Genomic DNA, 26,131 nt, shown 5'->3' on the forward strand with positions numbered 1-26,131 from the left:
ATGCAGCGCAATGGATGTTGCTCTCGTTTATAGGCAATATGACACCTAATCAGAAACACTGCGCTCCCCTATATAACCCGCTCTGAGCTCAAGTGAACATGATTCATGCAATTCAGGAGGTTGAGGGATTTTTTGGGGGGGGACAAAAAACTTCATGAAGTGACAAGAAATTCTCATTAGGGTTCATATGGCCCTCTCATTCCTCCAGGCAGTTTAGATATTTTAAGAGAGCTCCAACCCTCTCTGTACAAACTGTACTCCGACCCTGCAAAATGCACTTTAAATCAACTCGATGATATTAAATTACACTTTGATTTGATTTGGTTAATGAAGACGCTTGGGTCACTTGGCTGCAAGCCGCACGCCGAAAACGCTGAGGGTTGAGGGAGTGACAGGGATGGAGGGGGACGACAGATCAAAGCCATTAATCACAATGATGTGCACATTTCTGATGGCGCCCCCTCGATGGGAGACAGAGAGGAGAAGATGAACAGCAGTAGGGATTCGACTTGATTCCATTCGTATAGTGCCAAAATACAACACAGTCATTTCAAGGGATTCGTGCAGCGAAAAACCCAACAATTCCTTAGAGAGAGGGAGGGAGTTAAAAAGGAGGAAAAAATTTACAATGCAACGAGATGGATGCAAGCGTGGACAAATAATGGATATACAGAAGTGGGGAAAACAAATCAGCACATGATGCAATGGTGAGGTAGTACAATGGAGCCACTATATCAGTGATTAAATATAAACTAGTCATTTCCAATTTGGTTGAGGTGAGAGAACATGTGTGTGTGTGCATTTGTAGGATGGTTTTTTGTCCGGGGGTTGTGTGTGCGCAACTGATTCTTTTTTTAATATACGTGTGTCATCCACCTCATCAACGTAGCGTGTGAAGCCATTTGGAAAAGAGCTATGAGGTGTGCATGTATGCATGAATGTAAGGCCTGAAGTATTTATAGCCCAAGGGGCATTTGTTCCATACATCTGTACCGGTGATGTGGAACTCGTTGTGCATGATAAGAGGAGCACATCAACCAATTGACCTGATTAAATATGTGCGAGTTGTGTGGTTTGCGGATTGCTACTGTACAACGTATTCATTACTGGAGAAAAGAACTGTAATGGACAGCTTCACGCTGAGTGCCGAGACTAGATTTTGTAAAGACATGTGATAAATAACTAAAATCTAAATGTCAACAAGTGCATTGACTGGTTCAGTAGGGCTAAACGGATATATATATATAAGAAAAAAACATGTATGTGATGTGTATATGTGTTTTCTAGCACATTTAAAGAAAGAAAATCCTTTTTTTTTTAAATGATGGTGTTTATGGCTGGCTTGATATTGTGGTCTAAGAAAGTAATTTTAATATAAAGGTGTGGGTGGACCTGACAGATTCACTGATTTAGGTACAGTGCCCACACTCTTCTTATTATGTAAGAGCCACAAAGCTTTTTTTTTTTTTTTCCTGGCAAATTGTGTAAAAACACTTTTGATGTTGATGACTGCAATAGAACTGTTGTATTGAAGAACAGTAAGTCTGTAGCACATATTTATTTTAAAGGAGGAACAACCTACATTTGTTGATCATGTCGTGGTACATCGTGGTTCAGAGTTGAGTCACTAAAGCACCAGTCTGTCAGCTTAAAGCTTTCTATGATTTAAACCTGATTACTAAAACCACAGTGTGAGTTACTCAATGCACCCTCTTGTGGGGCCAACCTGAATTGCAAGACCATGTTGGCTGAGACGAGTTGAAAATCTGTTGGACAGACCAGCAGCACGTCACACAATTGTCTTAGGCAAAAACATCACGACTGTTATTTTGTATTATCCAGATTCTTATTTTGTTTTTGCTGGGGAAGGGTATATTAGTTTTACAGTAAACACAAATATTAGACATTGCTCTTTTAAAAAGAGAGTGCACCTACAATAATTAAAAACTTAATTAATTATTAAATAGTCTGTCAGAGATTATATTAGTACATCATGTACCCTAAGTAAGAGAACTGTTTTGAGATTACATTTTCATCTGTTATCTTAGATACAGTTGAATGTTTTTTCATAGATTTGCATGATATTGATGCATAATAATACACAGATAGCAATACACTTTAATTTCATCCTTTGACAAAACCCTCAATGCCATAAAATATATGGACATAAAAAAATATTATGAAGTGGATGGTCACTCATTGTAGTTTCCATGGAAACGACCCAGTGCAAGGACATTATTTGCTAAATAATACAACAGTGACAAAATGAAGCAGGATGATCGACAACTGGCTTCAGTAAAACCTTGTTCAAAGTCACATTTCTCAGCAAAAGAGACTGAAAAAGAAAATGTCAATCAATATATTCAGTATACTGAACCCTATTAGCCTGAAATATTTACTCCACACAGACAATATAGTGAATGCCCGTGTGATTACAGATGAATAGTTCTTCCTATGCGTGTCATTTTATTTATTATTGGATTATTGGAGATGATGAGGATTAAAAAAAACAAAAAAACAAAAAAACAATCAGATGCAAATTTTCACAGCGAGACTCCTAATCATTTGATTGTTCCGGAAGTGAATTACGATGAAATGCTGCGGGATGGATTGTGTACACGCGAGGGCGTCTTCCTGTGACTCACTTGAAGACGGCGTTGTCGGGGTAGTTGGTGTAGCCCACAGCGTTGGCCCCTCTCAGCAGCATCTGGAAAGGGACATTGGGGATCAAAGCTCTCAGCTCCTGCAGCCTTTTCCACGGACACTCTGACAGGAATCGCATGGCCACGTCAAAGGTAGCACCTACACACACACACACACACACACACACACACAAATAAATATACACACACAGAAACACACTTATGTTGCAGTTTCTTTCAGCTTTCATCTCTGGACTCATCCGTCATCCTGACTTTGATCTCAATTTAAAAATCCCAAAATATTTCATATCTGTCTCTTCATCCATAAACAGAGCTCTCTCTCTCTCTCTCTTTCCCTCTCTCTCTCTCGCTCTCTCTTTCTCACACACACATATAAGATGCAATAATGGATGCTTGCATAAACTATCTGATGATGGTCGCAGATTCATTGTTTATTCTAACACTTTGATCATTTCTTTTTTTAAAGTCACTTCAGAAAAATCTAAGCAATGTTGGAGTGGAAAGGGGCAAGGGAGAGAGAGAAAAAAAGAGTGATAGCAATCTCTCATTTCCTTTTCTGGGGGAGTAGATTAGCGATTCTCATACCCATTTATCATATCAGCCAGAAATATTGAAGCCTCCAGTGGTATTCTGCTGATCCAACACTGTCATCATTAAATTTCATTTTCTGAGCACTCATACGTTTGGAGAGGGAGAGAATACTAAGCACAGCTGCTTGTTCACCACTCAGCGAGCAGTCGGAATGCTCTGGAAAAACCCACAACGTCTTTTTCAATGTCCTTTTTCTTCCTCGGATTTGGATTTCTTGGCACCCGACAGGGATCTCTGAAACCACTGCTTTCGGGCAAAAATGACTCGAGGCAATCCTACTTGCCGTCGACCGTGTTAGTGCTACTCATCCGAAGCACGCGCGATATCAAAACATGATGCTGAGAGAGGAATGCATCTGGGGCAGCAGAATCTAATAATTTGATAGGGCAAATGAAGACTGGCAGCTGGTCCCACATGCAGGACATCAGGCCTGGGCCCGGCTGCAGGCTGCCGCTTTTTTGGAACGAGCGTCAGCCTCCAATCTGCCGCGAATGTGAGTGGAAATAAATCAGATGGAGGGAGGGAAACAAGGGCTTTGTACGATGCCCAAGACTGGCGGCAAAGTATTCAACGAGATAAATGAGTCTTTGGGACAAACTGTTGTGCGGAACGGAAGCTTTAATATTCTATGCGTGCATACAGTTCTCTATTAGTATGCACTACAAATGCACAAAATAATAAATAACACCCTGCTGATTCCGATTCCAACGATATTGATGTTTTAATCCAGACGGTACCTTTCGAAATCAAATGTCAGAATGAAGACGAGAGAGAGAGAGAAAAAAAAAGTACAATCCCGACCAGCACAAAAATAACGAATAAGAAAAGTTTGGCCATAGTGTCATGATGATGTCCCTTTTGTTTCCAACGCGGGGTAGTATAAAAAGCAAGGCATGACCTATATATATATATAGGACGGTTGACTAAAAACTGAGCAGGTAAAACTAAGCTCCGCTTTGGAGGTATAAGGAGGTACAACAGCCCTTTTTAAGATGAAAAACTGCTGTTGGATTCTCTTTAAACTATTTCTGGAAAACATGGAGGTGTGTTCCGAGAGGAAACACTCCCCGCTGAGTAATGATTCAGCGTCAGTGAGGTAAAAAGTCACGAGATGAAAGCAAGGTTTACAGGAAGATGCAGACTTTATCGGAGATCACAGCTGAGAGGCCGGCGCAGCAAAGGCTCAGTCACCTTAAGTGACAAGTCAAGATTTGGGAACTGTAAAGTGTGGATTCTCCTGGAGGATGTGAGGCATCCACCACAGAGGTACAAGCAGAAGCCAGAGCGAGAATGCAAGTCTTTTGAGAAAAAAAAAAAAAAAAAGTTAGTCTTTAAATCAGTTCAAAAGTAACCCGTCAAGGGCACCACGGATTGATGTTGCGCGATCGCTTCTCTGACTGTAAGTTAAAGGCCTTGCAGCATCATTCTGTATCATGTTTTGCCTGAATGAAATGCAGTAAAACAGCCATGCCTGGCCGAGAAAAAAAGAGTGGATGACCTTTCAGCATGTCTGAAGAGAAAAAGCCAGACCCGGTCTTGGATATAATCTATGATATCGGCCAACTCCACACTAAAAACTTCTGCGAACTTAACTTCTATCTCACGCTCTTCAGCGAAAAAAAAAAGGAAGGTGCGTCATGCATAAAAGTGATTAGCACCTACAATTTGAATCGTTGAGTTACACAAACACACATGTCTCAGCATTTTTTGCCTAAGTGTGCAATTATAGCTCTGATGCATCAGGCAATTTTTCTGGCCAGATCAATTTTTATGTCATCCGAGATTCGTCTTTGCTGCTCTGGCTGTGCCAACCTACCGTGGTGCTGTTGGGAGTTTTTCCCCTAAGAGGCTGCTCGCGTTCCATAAAACATGGAAAAAGTGCTGGAAGACACTGATTGCACAACCACTTGGACGGAAAAGACGCACATGCGGCAATTACCAACCCAAAGCTCTTCCATCTGATAAATTTGCAGAGTGTGAAACAGATATGGAGAACCCTATTGATACATTATGTGACCCAGTTCGTTTTACTGTATCTTCCACGGTGTGGGGAGGAACGCTATATCAGGAAGGGACTTAATCCTCCGAGGGCTTTCACAGGCTTAATCTCTTCAATGATTCATTCTGCCTCTAAGCAGCCGAAACATGTGAAAGCAATATTCCCTATCTAAGACCATGCTGTGTGAGAAAAAAATTTAAAAAAAAATCTTGCATAGGGACAATGTGTCAGGGTACCCATTTTCAATATCCACATGGTTGTTTCCCTTTAGTGATTTATTTTGGCTTTAAGTGATTGGCGCACACACTAGTGTAATATCTTGTGTCTCAGATTGCTCTAATAAAAGTGCTTTGTGTGGGGAATTCCAATCCTCTTCCTCCTGTGGTCATTAAGTGATTTATGAGGAACTGTTTAAAAGGTATTGTTGCACACCGTCACTGTGGGATGGTGTGTGTGTGTGTGTGTGTGTGTGTGTGTGTGTGTGTGTGTGTGCGCCAGCCCAACTTTTACAGCGGGGTAGTTCTAATTTGTGTTTCACGAGACAAATCAATATGGGGCGAGAGCTGGTAACTGGTGAATCTGGGGGCTTATGCGTTTTTAAAACCAGAGTGAATCAACAATGGGGAAACAGATACGGTCCATTGTGCTGAAAGCTACAGATGAACTGTAAAATATTACAGCACTCCTTGTAAAAAAAAAAAAGAAGAAAGAAGCACACTGGGCTGTTTTACCTGAAGATCTAGTGTCCTACTGAGTTTTGTCTGTCTCTTGGAGAAAAACCTTCTTTTTTTCTTTCCCAGAAACTATCATTCTACGTAATGCTGTTCGTTTTATCATTTAAATGTTACTAAAGCTCTTAGCTGTAAAGCCGAGGCTTTAAATGCGACTTGTTGAAAATACAGGCTCACATTTATGTTTCTGTTTTTGCTTCTTCTTAAAAAATAAAATGCAATAAAACATCATTTTCATTTTCTTTGCTTTGTATTCATACAGGTTATTAAATCTGCGGTTGTAATGTTTGTAATGAGTGTTTTGTTTCTGTTTATCAGGGTGGGTGGTAGTTGTCAGTCGCTGAAAAAAAAAAAATGAAACGTGGCAAAGAGGGTTGCCAGGTCTGCAGGTAAAATATGCAATTAAGCTACATCAGATGTTTTGCCAAAAGTACATTTTATTTGTTCATGCGATTGTCCAACCTATTTTGTATGTTAATTACATGAAGAGTTTCTATGAATGAAGGATCCTAATCTGCCCTAATATAACTTGTTTATATTAATTTCAATGTTGCCCTGATCGTCTCTCCAATGTCCATCTGGAGTTCCAGTTAAAATAAGGTGTTGCTTCATGTAGTAAATGTAGTATAGAAATATTATAGGACAGAATTATTGAATAGCCAAAATGAACAGTCAAATCTGATTCCGTCCGAGTCCGGGGGAGACAAAATAACAGTATGTCGTTAAAAGGGACGGTTTTTTGAAGTGAACTGCTTTTCATGCTGGGACTTTGAATAATTGTGGTGAGTTTTTTATGATTACTATAATAATACATTTTGTGGTGATAGCTGTTGTACTTTCTGGTACAAGCACAGCTGGGCTGTCACCAAACACCACTGTTGCCAACTTTGTGCATTTGTCGCTATATTTAACAACTTTTCACACCATTTTTGTGACTTTCAAAAAAACTATTTGCAACAAATCTAACAACTTCTCTTGGTGTAATTTAAGACATTTAGTGACTCTGATGGAGATACTACGGGTTTTGTTCTTCTCAAAGAAAAAGGGAGGCCAGAAAGTGGCCGTTGCTCCAGTCCCTCCGAGCTGTGACGTCCACTTCATCTCCAGACTGAAAATGAATCACGCAAGTGTGAAGCCACTGCGTTCTCCTTCACTGCTGACAGGCGGGTGAAGACTTGTGGGGATTTGACTCTTCTTTTTTTTTGTCTGTTGTGAGTTTATTTATTCCTCTCTTACATAGTTTCCAATGCATTTGAAAGGGAATCATGCAAATTAATTCATTACATCATGTCGCCACTTAAGATGTTTAGGACCGCCAATAGCTCATTTTATTTCTGAAGAGTTGGAAACGCCGCCAACAGTTCTGAGAGAAGGTCTGACATCAAGGCATTCCTGTTTATTTAGTTATAGTTAAGAATTCTGTTTCGTTGACTCGTGTGTTTTTATTTTTTTTTGTTTATTTTTTGGGTGGGGATTTTGCTAATGTTGTGTTTAATGATTTGGACAGAGACCCTCCTGAAGCCTTGCTGCTTGACCTTACCACTCCTCTCTCCACATATCCTTCATGTTATGTTGCTTTCAGAAAGATATGACACAAGATGTGACAGAACTTCCATAACTAAAAAAAAAACAATGTCAACAACTACAAGCCTTGCTAAGATTCTTATCAGTGTTGTACCAGGTCAGAACTCACCAAGAGCTTATGAACCGCACATCAGAGTTGCAATAGCAACAATAATTCATTAATTAAATTCATAAAGACCTGGCGCAGGAAGAGACAGGTGTTCTGACGTCTTCCACACTCCATGGTTGATCAGTTAGATAAGTAATGTTAGTCACTTCCTGCATTAGGAGATCTGCTCACTAACATCTTGTCCATATCGATCTACGGGCATATAGCTGCTCCTTTTGCTTTCTTCATCACTTTTGCTTTTCAACTCAGAAATTATCCACAATGCTGATCTCAAGTACTCCAATTATCTCTGTACCTCCATAGACTTAGTAATTACTTCCTGCTCTTTAAATATCACAGTCATTCGGACTTTTACATCTGCTGCCATGCAAACAGAAACTTTCAGTATCCCCACATTTGAACTGTAAAAGTAAGAAAAACCAACTGCAGGGAATCTGCCTACTACTTTTTGGCCCATGTGGAATTGCAAACAGTGTTTGCATTTTGAATGAAGGCAATAAGGAATTGGACCACCTCCGGACTGCTGTGACCAAAAGCCTTAAAGCAGGAGGCATCAACAGTCTCAGGTATGAGCCGTTTCAGATCTATTAGCAAAGAGCAAATTCAGGTTGGAACTTGACATTTGCACTCCGCTGCTTTGGTTTCGACTCTCTTATCAAGGACAGGAAAAAGAAAATGAAGAAAAATAAATATATAATTTGGAAAATACGCACACCAATTTTATCTTTGAAATTTGCCTTTAAAATCCCCAATGCTGTGACAAAAAGCCACCAAATATTTTCTCGGGAAATAATAAGACATCCTAATTTTCAAGCTCGACCAGAGAGATCACAAGCAAATGCTGCACGTCCAGCTGACAAGAGGCATTAAACACCCCTTATTCTTGCAGATGAGACAAATCATCATCAATAACCTATCTGCCAAAGTGCTTCGTCACTGAGGCATCACTCTCTTTTCCCGAATGCTTTGTTGCTCCTCATTGAGAATCCTGACCAACATCAAGCATATGCAGAAAGAAGAACATTTGTACACCCCAAAACAGTGCAGCAGCCAGGTTTCAAGGGAGTACCTCTCTTGTGGTTTTGTTTAAGTGCTTAAATAATTATGAGCGATAAACTCTATAGTTCTGTTTTCTCTTATTCCAAATCAGATCATGCAGGAGCCACAGATGCATCAAGAGGTTTCAGCAGCATATTGCATTTCCCTCCTGTGATTCAAACCACAACTTTGCTTAAGTGAGAAAGACAAATGAATCCTGAACTTCTCAGCTCATAACACCGGCACATTTCCGTATCATTATCCCAGGAGTCTCATGTTTCATGCCATTTCTATGGGGTGCTCCTGCCGCACTCATAAAGATGAGACAGACTTGCATTTATTTACTTTTCCTCACTTCCTTATGAAGACCCGAGGCGGCGATCAGAGTCTTTGAAGATGTCAAAATCCCACTAAAACTCTCAAAACTTGAAAGAGTTCAGAGAGCAGATGCAAAGCCTGATTTATTTACTGTTCCCTCATTTTAAACTCTCAATAATAAGATTAAACATCTGATTATTCCGCGGTACCCACTCAGTTTTTACCGTGGCAAAGGCCCAAGTGCTAAAGGTGACTTCACTTTGTTACTGTACTTCAGTGGAAGTTTTCACATCTGTGCATTTTATTTCCTTTTTTTTTTCTTTTTCCTCCTTTACTTTCACATTCTACATTTGCAAACATGACTGCACTTTCTTACATTTTCAAAACTGGTTCAGCTCTGGTTTTAACCTCTACATAGTGAAAGTCAAACACAGAGAGAAACTGTAGAGTTCACTTTGTGATACCGGCAGAAAGCCAACTGTGTTCAACAAGCAAAGGTATTGAATAAAACTGGCTATATAAACCTTGAGCAAGGGAAAATGCTGATCAGTCAGAGAGGATTATGACATTTGACGTGTTGATAATCATGTTTTTATCACTTCCATCATCAGTCAATTTAATAGCTTTTCATTTTCATTACATTTAGCATTATACGTTTTATTTCAAACACTCAACTGTAAATTATTCATCCTGATTTTTTCTTAAATTTCACAATAAAAAAACAAGTATTGGTGAAGATGTTGTTTATCATCTGGGTTAATTAGAAAATCGGCTTTACTTAACTTTGGACACTTTTCAGAAACAGTTGTTTTTAATGATTGTTCTCATTGATTAGGACCCTCGTAGTAGAAAATACATGTCGTGCATTTGAAATGTACTGTATGTTTCAATCTATAGTGGTAAATTGGAGTCTTGATAAGAAAGTTATTAGAATATTTGATATGGCCACAGTGTTTGAACTTCACGGTTGTAGCTCCATGAAAATCTGCCCCACTTCCACTGGTTTTAAACAGTTCAATGATAAGGTGGTTTGCGCATCCAAATACAACAACAACTCATATTTAGATCAAAAGAGGCTCGTAGTAAATTAACATCTCTAATGTTCAGCAATAAAATGGCCTAACATTAAGCTCTCTATCAGGCTTTACTGCCTGTTTAACATGCAGTTTTCAGTTTGAGTTCTAAACTACATGAAAGGGAGACAAAAACATATCAGGAAACTCACTTTGTGCTCTTTTAGCAGTAACATAAAAAGACATGTCTTACTCTTCAGAAAGCATATTTGTGTTGAAGGGAAGTTCTGATAATACTCACCACCATGCATTGGCTGAAAACTGGTAACTTTAAAGTCATCAAATATGAAGAAGCAATCCACATCGGATGTTTATGTGCCTCAATCAAAGCTTTTTCCTCTTTCAGAGCTGCCACATAGAATAGAATGACTCACTGGTGGACGAGGGCAGTCAGTGGCACGCATTCAACTCTTTCCTCCGGAGTGAAAGAGTGACTTGACCACAAGATTCCACAGTTTCTGTTCACATTTGCTTGAAATGTTGAGCGGCCATGCATAGCTGATACGACATGAGATCATCTATCTTGGGTCGGTGTCATAACGGCGTCACACTATCGCCGAAAAGTGTTTAAGTCCCTTTTATCAAAACATCTTTTCTACAATTTACTTCTGCTATGACCTTTTTATCTCTTCAGACACGAAATAAGGCCATTGCTTAATGTGAAATGTGCTCAGAGTGCTCTCCGAAAGTAATGAAATATATTGCTTTCCTTCCAATGACTGATCTGCTACCAAGAGGAATTTAATCTCAAAAAGGCTTTTTTAACACCACGCAGCTTCTTTTTTTTTTTCTTCCCACAGACTGCCCGTCTCCTGTGCCTTCATTTTTTCCCCCCTCACTTTGTTTAACGAGCATCTAACTGTGAGCAGAGCCAGTGAAACAGAACCTGAAGCAGAACCAGGCTTTTGTAGTCTCATTCTTACATTTGCTCTTGTGATCTACTTAAAGCGCTCAACATAATGCAAACACAATCACTCAGAGTGGTTTACTACATAATTGAGCATTAAATTAAACGTTTCAACCTCAAGAGGTTCACTGGGCATATCTCTTCCACAAATGTGCGTGTCCCAAGTGTTCGAACAATGAAAAATTCAATTTACTCTCTGAAATCATTTTATGACAGCTCCACTTCACACAGAGCTTTTATCAGGGAGTGTCGTCCGCTGTTCCGATGTGACGCCCGCATTTTTATCCTTTGTCGAAGAGTACAGTAACTACATATTATACGGAGATGCTATCGAACAGCTCAAGCCTCAAAAAGTTTCAATACCGTGTGATTTTTCTCTATTCAGGGAAAAGGTAACAATCATTGTGTATTGAGGGAACCTACTGGAGACTGACTTATGGGCATCGAGATGAAAAATGTGTTTTCAATGACGCATGATTTTCACAGCTCAAACAAGAAAAACAATAGCGTGCAATCGCTGTAATCAGCAAAACTCAGAAGGAGTGCAACGTACGAGAGGGGGAGAATGGCAAGCACAGGCATGGCTGCTGTTCACACAAAATAAGAATAATAGGCACATACAAAGAGATTTAATTAATGAGATAGCTCAAAGAAAAAGGAAAATATGAACGATAATTTTTACATGGCTGCCTGTGGTGGATGAGATATTAAAGGTGATAGTTGAGTCATTGTGCTGATTATTGGCACTTATGTTCGGCGTCTCTTTGATAGCAAAAGGTAAGAAGACTTACAGCCGGAGGCAGCAGCCAGGTCAGTTAGTATAAAGACCGACATCAAAGTTTGTTTACTGCAAAAAAAAATAGAAAAAAAAATAAATGAAAAAACCCCTCACCTCCCCAGTTCTCCAGGCTGTACAGGTTGCTGAAGTTGTGGCTGACGAATGGCGAGATCATCTTCAGATCGTGGGTCCTGACCCTGGTGGCCAGCAGCGACTGGTGAGCGTCCCTGAACGTGGTGTCCATCAGCAGCAGACCCTTGTGGGAACGGACGGCCTTGGCGAATCCCTCCGGACCGTCCCGCAGCAACACGTCTCGGAAACCAATGGGCGGGTCGCCTAAACGTCAAAGATGGAGAAGGGGAAAGATGAGGTTTAAAAAAAAAAAAAATGTGATCCAATCCATTTGAGAGTCACCAGAACAGGAAGACCTAATACCACACAGACTATAAAAGCTCATCATATTTCATGACCAATCAATGCATCTAATGTCACTAATGTCTGTGTGCTATTAAAGCTGTAGTTTCTTCTCACAGATTCAGAAAAAAATGTGTGTTCTCTCAGTGGGAAAAGTAGCTACCGGCTGTCCGAACAGACTATAAATGATATATAAGGTTGAAGAGAGGAATCATAGTGTGAAGACAAAATAAGTAAAAAAAATACACACAAACCCCCCCCCCAAAAAACAACAACACCCTAAATATGTTTAGAGCTATATATTCAGCCTTGACTGGTAACCAGGATTCGGATCACCCAACGGCGGCTCCTCATTCAGTTGCAGTCCAGATGTCCTGCAGCAGCAGCCACTCGGTGAGAAGAGTAAAAAGCTTACGTCAGACTTCAGCAGAATCAGGAAAAAAGTTCTAGATTTCTTGGTAGTCGTCAGAAGGCCAGAATACTTTGTGAATATAAGCAGCAGAGTCGCTAAATTGTCAACACTGGGGCACAGTTGCCTGTTTACCCCTGTCCTTCACACATTGCAGGTGAACATGACATAAAGAATGATTTATATTAGCTTGACAGGACATCAGATAACGTGATGGTGTTTACACGTCGTTTACACTTGACTTGCTGTTAAACACACTTGTCAGTTTGTCACAACTTCGGCTAATAAGATGTACGTGATCATCAAAGGTTCTCATATCACCGTCAGCTCAGGATCTCGAATGCAGAAATAAAGCTTGGCGGCTGGCTTATTAGACACACCACCCACCGCTCGTGAAAATGGATGCTACGGCTGACTGACTCATGCGGTGATGGTTTTCTATATAAAGTCAGAATATATCATTTCGTCAAACAAGAACTGAGCGAGCTTAAAGCTGCACCGTTGCCAGCTGGAGGTGAACCAGTACCAGGATGGCTGCTGTTTGTACTTTTCGTACATGTCTAAATATTGAGTTATCCCACCCGGTTTTTAGGCTTTGTAATTCTTACTACACACACATCCATGGATGTTGTTTAGTCACAGATGTGAGGGAGCCATAAAAAATATATGATGCCAGCTGGATTAACTTTGTTATTCACTTTCAGTCCTTCTAATTAATGACTAATATTATAAAACTATTGAAAGTACAAAAACACTCCCACGAGCTTGACCAGAATTCTGGCAGCCCCCCAAAAAAAAACGTTGTGATTTTTTTGGATAGAAGCCGACAGACTTGGGAGTGACTTTAGACAAAGACAAGAGACACCAGGGCTTCAAAACTAAAAGCTGATGGCTCAGAAAGTAATGCACTAATACAATAATTTAATGAATTTATCTGCAGAGACCAACTTAAAAAATCTGCTACTGGATGTTCCTAATCAAAAAGATAAACATTGTTGTATTTTGTGGAAACAAACAAACAAACAAAAAAGTTAAATTTCTTCATTGCAACAGAGAAGACATATATACACCTGATTGGAAGACATCAGCCACCCTCTCTGTGGCCAGCCTCATTCCAGTTGGACTAAAGGGAAGTAGAAAAGTGTCCTTTGAAATTCTTTTTGGTAATTATGCATGCTGAGTCCTCCAGGCTAAAGATGAGAGGGGCCATGCAGCTTGTTATCAGGGCGCAGTTCAAAAGGCAGCATCCATGATGGCGTGGGAGTACATTACTGCACATATTTTATGTGACTTACAAAGTCAGCATTGCGGCGAAACAATTTTCACAAGCTGCCATCGAACACTCGCTTGCCATCCAGACTGCACATTTCACACAGCGGAGCCAGCTTATTTCTGTAAGAGCGCACCAAAACACACTCTTGATTTAAGAAAAATAACATAAAAGTCCTGGTGGTAAACTTCCTGCAAGTTAGACCTGAAAACATTTGACATAATGAAAAATGTACCAGAGCAGAACAATAAAGTGATGAGCTCCTAAAGCTAAACTTCAAACATGAATGGGAAACTCTTTTTTTTTTTTTTACTCCGAACAACATTGTAAGTTCACAAACACTTAGAGCAATAAATATGCTGCATTTTAGTGTTAGAGGGTAATTTTTAGCCAAATATGAAGCTTGGCGTTGGTAAATACTGCTTTGTGCACTTTCAATTTTCACCGGACTAATCAGAAAATGAATGAAATCAGTTAATTTGAGGCCTTAATGTCTCTGAGGCACTCATGTCACCTTCATGGGGACAGAAGTGGAAAGCCCATCTGGTCATCTATCTTCAAAACTGCATCATCCACCTTGGGGTCGCAGGAGTCTGGAGCAAATTCTAGATGACTACGCCTGAAGGCAGGCTGCAGTCCGAAGAGACATGCAGGCACACGATCATTCAGTCATCACTCAACCTAAAGTGCATGTACTGTATTAGAGCTGTGAGAGGAAACTCAACTTAGGCTACATTCACACTGCAGGTCTTGATGCTCAATTCCAATTTCTTGTGTGAACGTTATACGACCCCAAGGTGACCCGCATGTGTGGAAGGAGTGACATGAGTAAATATGGACCGAGATAAACAGACACAAAACCTCGCCATTTTTCTAAAGGTTAATAACTGCATATGTCTTTTACCATGCCTGTCTCTTATCTTTATTTCCTCACACACTTTGACAGTCCCGCCTCCTCCGACGCAGATTTGCGACGTCAGACTCACATGAACGGCTCCACTGTTCGGACGGCGATCACACTGAACATCAGCCGCGTATCTGACTTGCATATGATCGAGGCCTGGTTCTGGTGTGTAAAAATCGGAACTGCAATGTTCACGCCATCACAGAACAGATCTGAAACGGGTCACTTGTGAGCAGAAAATCGGAATTGGGATGCATTTGCATGCGGCGTGATTGTATCCTTTGACTTAGATTTATTGGTAACCAAAGCACCGCCGTGTCGCCCCGCGTTCACGGAAAGTCAAAAGTCTTCTTTTCTCTGGGCCGCTTCGATGTTGTAAAGGTCTAACACAAACGGTCAAGGAGAAAGTGCGTGTTATGGGAAGTAAAAGAACAAAAAACAAAAAACAAGCTTGTAAATGAACTAAAAACAGGTGAGCTGTGTCCAATCCATTAGTAGTGTTTGTGAAAACTTGCAGGCTCCCCTCCCTGAGGACTCGCGAAGGGCGATTGCGAGAACCTGCTGGTCCTGGATGAATGTTTCTGGTTAGCTTACAAGACCATAATGTCACATCCAGTATTGAAACATAATACAACTGCTAAAAGCGTCCACAAGGAGGAATGGAAATAGCCCAGGAATCCCCAAGACAAACGCTGGCATTTTCGGTTTATTACAGCTCAGAAACAAAACACGAGGCACATCGCAGAGTCCTCGCCCTGTGGAGCTGCAATAATCCTCCACGCTTTCCTCCACGGCATTCAATTACACACGAGCACAACCTGAGGCATTAAAATATCGTAAGCAGTGTTTTTGATCCATTTTTGCCGCGGCGTGTGCAATCATCAATCAATTAGACGAGTTAATGAGACACTATCTGCCTGCTTAGATGTCCTCCAACACTCCATTCCTCCCTCTTTCTCTCTCTCCGTGCAGTTGAGTATTTGCTCTTGACCTTTTATAGTTGTACCTCATCCCTGATAACAAATGATCTCCGCTATAATTGTCTCTGAGGCCAGCATGAGCGGAATGAACTCCATGCACAAACACACAGATATAGATTTGCTCACACATACCAACACACACATACACCGGGGCGTAGAAAATGAGCTCGCCAGAGCACAGGGGAAGCGAGATGAGCTTTGTGAAGTCATGCTGATAGAGCGTATAGATACAGACGTTTGAACTTATCAGGACCCGTGGAGGTATATTACAGAGGACTGGAGGGGGAAAACAGAAAATATACGCTTCTGTCCACCGTCCCCCCACCGATTCCTCATACCTGTGCACTTCTATAGATCAGTGGCTTCACCACACAGGCTGTTTTTTTTTTTTTTTTTTTTTAAGCTTGTGTCTCAACACAAAGTAAAAAGGAGAGCGGGTGCCCTGGGACTGCACTGCCTCTGCATACAATGGCCCATGCATGTGACAGTTGACTAGAAAACAGCTGGCACTGGAGCAGATTTATGTTCACCTTGCGCTTCAAAACAAAAAGTTGTAAAGAGATACAAGTCTCAGGTGGGAGCTGCGCTTGACAATTGACCTACTTGCGCACACACACACCCACTCATTTGCATAGAAAACACCTCCACTCCCACAACCCGGCTTCTTTTTTACGATAACTCGACGTCTCCCGGGCTGATGGCACTTAATACTCCTATCCTTCTATTTACTTCACAACCCTGGTCCTCTTGTAACTGCACAGTGTTTCTCCTCCTGCTTTACAAACAATACGAACAGACAGAGAAGACCCGCGTGCTACTGTATGAAACAAGATAAAGACTATTTTCTTGATAAACAAAAAGATAGTTCAGGCCAGGACCTGTTCTACTTTTTGAGAAACCCAAGTGTGAAACTCCAGTGAGGAAATATATATATATATATATATATATATATATATATACAAGAGCGACTGCAGGTGGCATGTTTCCACATGAACAAATACCCACGCTAAATGTCTGACCAATCACGCAATATTTGTCAGCTCAGACGGTGTGTCGTGAAAAAGCTGCGAGTAGCAGAGAAAGAATTGCTGTGTTCTTGCCGAGTCCATATAAACCCGAAGTGAAAAACAGGCTGCCTTGCCTCTGTTGTGATCCGACACCTGCCAACCAGAAAATTCAGGTAAAAGCGTTTCTTCCCACATCCGAGCGAGACTGCCAAATATTAAAATCAGGCATGTTGAAGCTTTCAATCAGTTGACAGAGAGGACAAATTAGTTCTCGGTGTCCTTTATCCTCAAGATGTGCCGGAGCTGCAAAAATACAGCGTGCGCTTAAACTTTTGACTGGCAGTATTGTTTGAGAACAGTATTCATTTTCTTCCATAGAGCTGTAGAGGAAGTGTTGAAGAAAACAAAAAAGAACTAAGAAATAGTTACTTTAGGTGTGCATACACCTGAAAGAAATCCAGAGTATCTTTGGGTTTCAGGAAGCCAAATTCCTTTAAAGCCCCCTAAAAGAGAAGGTTTGGGGCGAAACAATTGTTGGATAAAAGAAAAAAAAATCAAAGAGGTACAAAACTGTTTGTTCTGTTTGAAGATGGTTAATAAAAGGATTCCAAACAAATAACAAGCCACCCAGTCCGTATTTGTGGATGCAATAACCTGCTATTATTGGTCTTTAATGCCAAGGGATGGAAATACAGTGGCGGTGAAGGTAGTCCGTCATTTTTATTAGTCATTCTTCCAAGAGTCCGCTCAGAGGCATCTGGTGATTAACCTCTGGATGTCCTCCATTAAATAAATCCAGAGAATAATTGGAACAAGGTGTACTTCTGCACCATCGATGAACCACCATCAAGCAGCCTTCAGAGGGAATGTTTCAGACTACGAGTCCTAATTAGAAAATAATAGCTTCTGAGCACTTAACAAACTCTGTCAAGACGCCCTTAATTCCAGGAATGGGTATCTTTCGTTCTCTCATCGTAGTGGTGGGAATTCCACAAAAATGTCTTTTTAGTACCGATTTTCCTCTCTTCAACTCATAATACGTAAGACGTTGTCATTCTGATCAGTTTCTTTTTCCTGTCCTGGTTGGTAATCAGCATTTATCCTCTCTTTCGTCTACAGCTATTTCAATTTATCTTTCCATACCTCCGCACAGTCCAACAATGCCCATCGAGCTTTTTCCTTTCTATATATATGTATATAAGGATTATATACTGCCCGAGCCCTTTCAATTCTCCTTTCATAACCCCTTTCTCCTCCTATGCCCCCGTCACTCCCTTCATCCCTCTCTCCACAGTGTGATAATACAGACCTAATCCCTCTCTTCTCTCAATCCCTCCGTCGAATGAAAGAAAGGTTATAAGCACATTACAAATCTCATTACTAGGCTTTAGGTATGCCTCCATGCATGCTTGTGTTGCATACAGCCACCTCATCAGCTGCTTACAGTAGGTAAGTGGGGGTGTGTACACAAAGGGAGGCGCTCTATAGCATAGCCGGTCGGTGTGAGTCACGGCACAAATGTATGTATGTGTTTGCTTTCCTGTTCACAAGAGCGACAGGCAATGATAGCTTTCAGCACCAGATTTGCATAAGTAAGACAAGTGGCGGGTAGGCGCAGAGAAGCGCTCGCTCCGTCAGCAGACACACAAACACCGCTGACTACCGTGCGTCGTTCGACTCCACGGTGAGCAGTTTTGTTCGATGTCACATCTGATTAGTAAAGCGTGATTGTGATTCGTATTATCCACATTATTTTGTTATAAATGTGTGTTTGCCGGGCATGCTGGGGGTATTGTGCGAGGTTGATAAACATGTCAGATTGATGCAGCTGACTATTTTGTGGCTGTCAAAAGGAGCAGCTGCATTATTTCATGCCAGTTTGCACACTTAACACAAATGAACCTGAGAGCGCAGTGGAGCAGGACCAAAACAGCAGCGCTGCACGGCGACCACAACAACCGACAAAATGTGTTCACACTTGTGCTGTGGAGTGTTGGTCCGGGCCCAAATCAATAAAATAATGAAAGATGCCATTGTTGTCCTTTTAGTTTTCTATTTACACTGTGATTTTTCCCATTCACCGAAAAACGGTGAACACAAGTCATATTCAGCTACGTATATATTCAATTCAATGATAGATAGATAGATAGATAGATAGATAGATAGATAGATAGATAGATAGATAGATAGATAGATAGATAGATAGATAGATAGATAGATAGATAGATAGATAGATAGATAGATAGATAGATAGATAGATAGATAGATAGATAGATAGATAGAGAGAGAGATAGAGAGATAGAGAGATAGATAGATAGATAGATAGATAGATAGATAGATAGATAGATAGATAGATAGATAGATAGATAGATAGATAGATAGATAGGTCTGCCACTGTTTGTATTCACTTTATACCAAATAAAAGGTCTTATTTGGTCTTGAGTCTATATAAAACTATGGACATTTCTTTATTGTTTTCAACAATAATCCATTTTGCTATCTAAGTTAAGTTGTAGCTGTTTTAATCCATTTTGGCTGTTTTAACTCTGGTTATTTGTTTTCCAATTCCTTTAAACATACCAAAAACACAGGTGAAACAGCATTGTCACTGTTAAAAGCAAATTACTGTGACCAGATTAGATGAAATTTCTTCTGAGACTTTTCTTTTCTATATTCATTATATTGTTGCTTGCTGGGCAGTGCTTTTTAGAAACTCAACATTTATCACCTGAAGTGAAAGGCACCACTCAGCTGTTGAGCTCTTTTTTTAAGTGTCACTTTCGCCTCCCCAAATTGCAACTTAATAGAGATAGTGCACTCATCAAATATGATCAGATTGTTAATTTTCACACTGTGTTGTGTTGAGCTACATGGAGCTCCACAACAGCTTTAATCAGACCAAACTTGCCAAGCATGGAAACACTCCGATATACATTTTATAAAAAAAAAAAAAAACAATGTCATCAATATTTCAGCCTTAAGATTCACCTTTACGAGTTTTACTACAACTGTGGAGAGGTAGGGAATAAAAAAAAAGGCTGAGCTCCACTCCAGAGAGCATAAGTAGCTCAACGAACTCATCAAAGAGCCCCGCTTGGCTGTTGGCCTTTCCTTTGAGACTACAGGGTCAGCGGTGCAGAGCAGGGTGAGGAGTGGAGAACTTCTGCCGTCGCAAACAATGGGCTGCTCCCCCTCGCCGCTGTACTCACGGCTCAGCAGAGCACTCTGGGCTAAAACCCGTTTCCTCCCTGAGTGCTAAACTGAGCCATTTAAGAAGGCCTTTCCGCCTACAGCTATCAGACGGTTCGACAGCCCATTTGTCATTTGGTGGGTGCTTTTATCCAAAGTGCCCTATGGATCCACAAGTGTTTACATTTTTAGCGGCGGTGCCACGAGGGAAATGGAGCCCCTGACCCTTTCTTGGGCAGCGCTTGGCTAAATTAGTCCGAATGTAATAAAGTCGATATGGATGATACACCGTACCAATATTAATAGAAAAGTTGAGGCACCGTCTTGTGGCTTACCACCTTCCGTTTACTTATTTTTTTACTACATTATTTAATTCTCAGACGGTGGACTTGCCTCACACACAGACGTCCGTGCTTGGGCACAATTGTCTAATTGCTCAAGCTTCACTGAGCAAACAGCTTTTATGTGTGGGCGACACGTCTCATTGATTATGGGACGAGGAAGGACGGAGTCCTCGCAGAAACCGAACTATACGCGACGGATGCTCTAAAGTGCAATTGATGATTTGACTCACGTACCCATGGTGACAGAGGGAATGACGGGATCCGTGGAGGAAGGCTTCGCCTTGACTGGGATGGGCGTGGTTGGTCCATTTACCATCACATGACCTGGATACCAGAATAAAAATAGAGAGTCAGACTTGCTCGTGTAATATATCTCATATACTGTAAAGACGACACAAAAATCAATGAGGGTTATAAAACAGCAGCCCTCAGGCGTATATAGATTATAGTCCCGCTTTGTTCCCCCGTACATTTGGGAGTTTGAAGTATTGAGAACCTCTCTTACGTCACACATCCAGGTTTCTTTTACTTACTGACTTGAATACACGATATTAAGCATTGTCTATTTATACACGTCTTACTGAAAGGATGTTGTGAAACTGGAAATTTAATCTTCCATAAAATATCTGCACATGTTTTATGAAAACAATTTCTCAAGTTTTTTTTTTTTTAACGATGAAATCTTTACAGAACTTACTTAATCTCTTCACCGCAAATATATTTCCCAAATGCGAATGGAAGCCACATAAAAACAAATCATGAACGTGCATTCTTAGATCCATTGAGCATCATACATCTGCATATATACAATGAACTGTATCTGATTGAAGCAGCGACGGAGTTCATGTTTTATTAATTTCCAGACTGATGACAGAAAATATGCAATTACCAGAGATATTGGTGGATTCTATTCCGTGTGAAGTTTTGATTTGTTTGTTTTATAGACTGACCGAGGTAGTGCAGCAGCTTCTGGGCTCGGTTCTGAGTGGGCTTGAGGTTGAAGAGTTCCTGGTTCTCGTCGATGAACTGCGTGTCCACGGTGGAGTGCAGGAACTGGTGATTGGAGAAAACGTTCTGGAGGAAAGGGATGTTGGTCTGGAGACAAAGACACAGAGGAGGAGACGGTAAATTGGACAGGCGCAAAAGCACACAAATTCCTCATTTGTGAAAAAAAGTACACATTGCAATTTTTCCCCAGTCCATCAGTCTGCAGACATCCAGCTTCTCCAGATGAGAAACATGAAATACAATACTGCAGTTCATTTGAAGAAGTATGCTGTACATACACATCTGTAGACACACAATATTTTCACGCAAACCACATTCCAACACCTGAATACATCAAACGCTGCAGAATTTCAGCTCGAACAGATAAATACACACGCGTGGGGAAATCAGCGGCTTAAAGTAAACACATTCCATTTTGTTGTTGTTTGTTTGCTTGCCTCAAAAAGTATTATCACGCCAGTTAGGCTCTCTGAATTAACAATGACAGAGGGAGTGAATGAGCGAGTAGATTGTTAGGAGTTAATTTCATTACATGATTTGTTACAGATTTTTTTTTTTCTCTTCCTTTTCAAAGTACTGTAAACCCATCTTAATGTGGTTAGACTGCTCTGCACTGTTGTAGGAGGCGGGGAGAATGAAAAGGAGGGTAAAAGAGGAAGGAGAGTGACAGGGAATGGAAAGGCGAGAGAGATTAGTGGAAAGAAAAGCACGGAGGCTGAGTGAAAGGATATGTTAATATTTTCTCCGAGCCGCTTTAAACGTGTTTATCAGCGTTTAATGGCCTCGAGGGAGGGGGCTGCATGAAGGAAGGTAAACTGTGTGAGAGATGATTTCTCCAAGTTTGCGAAAAGTGTCTTTGCATATGGCCTGATGTGTTGGTGTCTTCAATGATATTTAAAGGAAAACCCTTTGCAGAAACACATAGGGGAACTCAGGAGTCGAGAGGGAAGCCAAATCCCCCAGGACCTACTGGGCATTATATATAAAGCAGCTCCTAAACCCAGAAAGGCAGCATCCACCGCACTATCTCTATAGATATTCTGAAGATGGATGACTCTGTCTCTCTCTCTCACACACACAGACACACACAGTGGTGGAGTAATATAATGTGCACCCGCAAAATACAAGCCAGCGATGGGTTGGATTTACACCTGCAGTTCAGGTGTTTAACTGACAGTCACACCAGGACTGGCTTGAAATAATTGCTGCAGCACAATCACTCAAGAATCACATAATTGGGAGAAGGGAGCCTGGCAATAAACAAACCACACAGACACACACCTCATTATAAGCACTGAGAGATGGATTCGACTTGATAGATCAATGTGCTCAGGCGAATAAAGCACATGCTGGCCATGCCAATAGAGCCCAAATAAGATGTATACGTTTGGAATTGAAGCAGGAGCCAAGAGGAATATATGTATGAAAACATTAATAATATCTAAATAAAATTGAGGCGGGAGCGTCTGCTTGTCTCGCCAGATGATCACGCGCCTGGCCGGGGAAGAGAGGTTTTCATTTTCTGAGGTGCATAAGCACAAATACAAACTAACAGTGTGTTCCCGGCCTCGTGCCACAAGGTGCGGAGCTGTGGAGGAAAAGGAGGGGTGAGGTGGGGGCTTCCATTGCTGTGTCGCACTGCCAAGCTCTGTGCTGCAAGCCGTGCATCAAAACAAGATGAGATTTTTGCCCACTGCTGTTATTGCAGACGTCTTCTCCTTCACCTGTGGCATCTGACAACAATAACTGTATTAACATACTTCACTGCGTCACAGTCTTCTCTTTGAGCAGCTCGGTGTAATCTGGGCATCGTTCATACAACTATTTTAATCAGATCTCTATCCAAGCTTTTGGCATGTTCATTAAAATACATAATCAACCACAGGCATGCCAGTAATCTCCCATACACAACCCTTTCATTTCTCAGCAGGTAAACATTTGGTGAGTATGCCCTAAAATATGGGCCTGAAAGAGTTATACCTGTAAAACTCATGGCTGCTCCATTCGGCTTTTTTGAACGTATATATCTTTAATATACTGCCCAGGCGCAGTACTATGGACTCCCTTCTGCTCCGAGTACGTGTAATTCAGGTTAACAAGGGACATGATGGGTTAAAAGCAGAGAAATAAATTCCCCAAGTGGAAAATTAAAGTACACATTGTTGTTTTGGTTCTTTTATTAGTTAAGAATATCTTCCAGTGAAAGACAGACATTTTCACTGGTCTCCTAAAAAGCAATGTAAACAGAAAGCCATTTCTAATTGGAACAGTCATTGAAAACCGAGAACCCACCAAGCTAAATAATTCCAAGAAGACATAAAAGGTCAAAATTACAATCCACTAGTCATCACCAATGTTGCCTAAAGCAAATCATCATCTCTTTCCAAAATGTTGTTTCCAGCCACAAGCTGGGGATTATTTTTTGCCCTCAGAGTTTACAACACATATTCATATCGGAATCATTTATCTTGACAGGAAATATTTTACAGCCCACTTGAAAATACTTCAAGGATGAGTTGCTGGAAATAAACAACGGAAGAAAATGAGTGGAAGAAAACGAAACTCAGTGTTAAATGCTTTTCTTTACTTTTTGCTTTTTTTTTTATAGCTTTCGGGCATTTGACATTCCACCTGCACGACTTTAGACTTTTTAGTTATTTCTCACTTTAAGTTGCCATCTTCATCTATAATTTATATGCATAAACAAACCTAATGTGTGAGCATAATGGGAAGGAGGGTAACCAAAGGGTATAAATAGATATAAATACGGCGGGACTGAGACATAAAGCGACAGACAAACAGCAGAAAAGTTATTAATCAACAACTGGGAGATAATGAAGAGAGAAAATAGACATTGCATTTATACACCGAGGTTTGTCCTTTTCCTCTCTGCTGTATCGGATCAATGTGTTCATTATTAGGCTGCTCTGTATGCCTGTGGCTATCACGCACACAAACACACAAACACTCCCTTCACTCACTCTCCATGTTTCCCTTAATGATTTTAACACACACACACACACACACACACACACACACACACACACACACACACACACACACACACACACACACACACACACACACACACACACACACACACACACACACACACACACACACACACACACACACACACACACACACACACACACACAAATGCTGACACTTTGGGCAACTGCTCTGTATCTCTTCTTATTTTTTTTCCATCAGTCTTTATCCCATTCTCAGTAATGTCACACACACACACAAACACTCAGCGGAGGCCCTCCCCTGATTTGGATGCCCTGAAACAACCACTCGGCGAGAGCTATCAGAGCTATGCACGCCGCATGCAAAACACAAGCTCACACGCTTGTCTGCCAGAGATGATTGGAGGCTCTTTTTCATCTTATGAACACAAGCACACGACTACACTGGTTCCGGTTTTTTTGTTTTGTTTTTTTTTCATGGGGAAGTGAACACATCTCGATGTGAATCCATGCGTGCATCAGCTGCTGTTCATATTAAAAAAAAAAAAAAATACAAAATGAACAATTAAACTCATAGTTGCACACTAAAAACCTCTATCAAAAAATTTTCTCTGAACGTTCAAGTTGAAAAACAACATCTGGTTGTGTCTGTGCCCACTTCCTTTCTCGTGGCACTGAGTTTAGCACCAGAAAACTCTGGTTTATTGCTACTCTGCCCACAGTCATTATCACTCTTACTGCAATCAGCTCTAGTAGTGATTGCCAAAGCAACAATGTGAGCTAAGTATTGATATCCCGCGCTGTTGGATCGAGTGCAGTTCAGCACCTCCAGTTTGAAGAGGCTAAACCTTATTTGTGGAACATACTTTTCATTGAAGTTCGACTTTAATTAAAAGAAAATCCCAGAAAAAAAAATGATTGCACTAAAAATCTGGTGGTATTTGTTGCGGTACAAGGCGCCATAGGTGTAACACACATATTCATCTTGTTAATACAGACATAATTTACATCTGATAGTAAAATGCAGTCTGGATTTCTCAGGGAAGAAAATAAAACACATTCCTGCTAGTTTATGTCTTCTCGTTGTGGGCAAGCTGTCTGCACTGGGATTGGATGTCATTTTTCATTATGAGGTGAGTAGGTGGGGTGGTTGTGAGAAAAAAAAAATCAGGTGTTACTGTATTACTGGCCAGACTGTTTTTTATTTATGTACGACATAAATATTTCAACCCTCAAAAGTAGCAGGGGAACATAAGAGTGATAGGAGCTGCTCTGAATGCGGACATTTTGCCCCACATGGACACAAACGGCCGCAGCAATGTAAACTCACACAGGACCAGGCCGACATCCCCGTGAAAACACTGCAGATCCACAGTTAAACATAACATTTGAAAGAATAAGCTATATCACTAGTTTTCTTTTTGAAGGAAGTAAAAAAAAAAAAAGCCACATTCATTACATTAATCTACTTCCTGTACATCAAACTAAATGATCATTATGAATTTCCATACATTTCTAATGAGAGCAGCAGGTTCATTTTCACCTGGGTTTTGACATTTAGCAGCGTTGGTTGGTACAAACTGGGGTTATTGCCTGGATATTTGGTGAGGTGTGAACGTTGCACTCCCGAGCCTGGTGTGCATCAACAAACGGTGTCATGGTTCAATTTAAACGTGAACAAAGCATGACCAAATGGCGTGATTGAAAAAAAAACAGGTTGCGTGAATCACGATTTTCTGGAAATATTTTCTTTCGTAGGCATGTAGAACCATGAGATACCCGGCGATACACTCCAAGTTCTCAAGCGATTAAAAAAAATGTTTCATATAGACTATCCAGATGT

General features: G+C 40.8%; 1 protein-coding gene across 1 annotated transcript in view; it reads right to left on the minus strand.

The window, feature by feature from the left end:
* Nucleotides 1-26,131, minus strand: part of pcxb (pyruvate carboxylase b) — a 303,687-nt gene that overhangs the window by 54,712 nt on the left and 222,844 nt on the right. The window contains exons 13-16 of the mRNA XM_080518797.1: nucleotides 21,259-21,403; nucleotides 20,543-20,632; nucleotides 11,906-12,127; nucleotides 2,646-2,802 (exon numbers count right to left, since the gene is read on the minus strand). Coding sequence (XP_080374923.1) covers nucleotides 2,646-2,802; nucleotides 11,906-12,127; nucleotides 20,543-20,632; nucleotides 21,259-21,403 — 614 coding nt within the window. The remainder of the gene's footprint in view (nucleotides 1-2,645; nucleotides 2,803-11,905; nucleotides 12,128-20,542; nucleotides 20,633-21,258; nucleotides 21,404-26,131) is intronic.

Source organism: Blennius ocellaris (assembly GCF_963422515.1).
Source record: "Blennius ocellaris genome assembly, chromosome: 23".
NCBI classification, from domain to species: Eukaryota; Metazoa; Chordata; class Actinopteri; order Blenniiformes; family Blenniidae; genus Blennius; species Blennius ocellaris.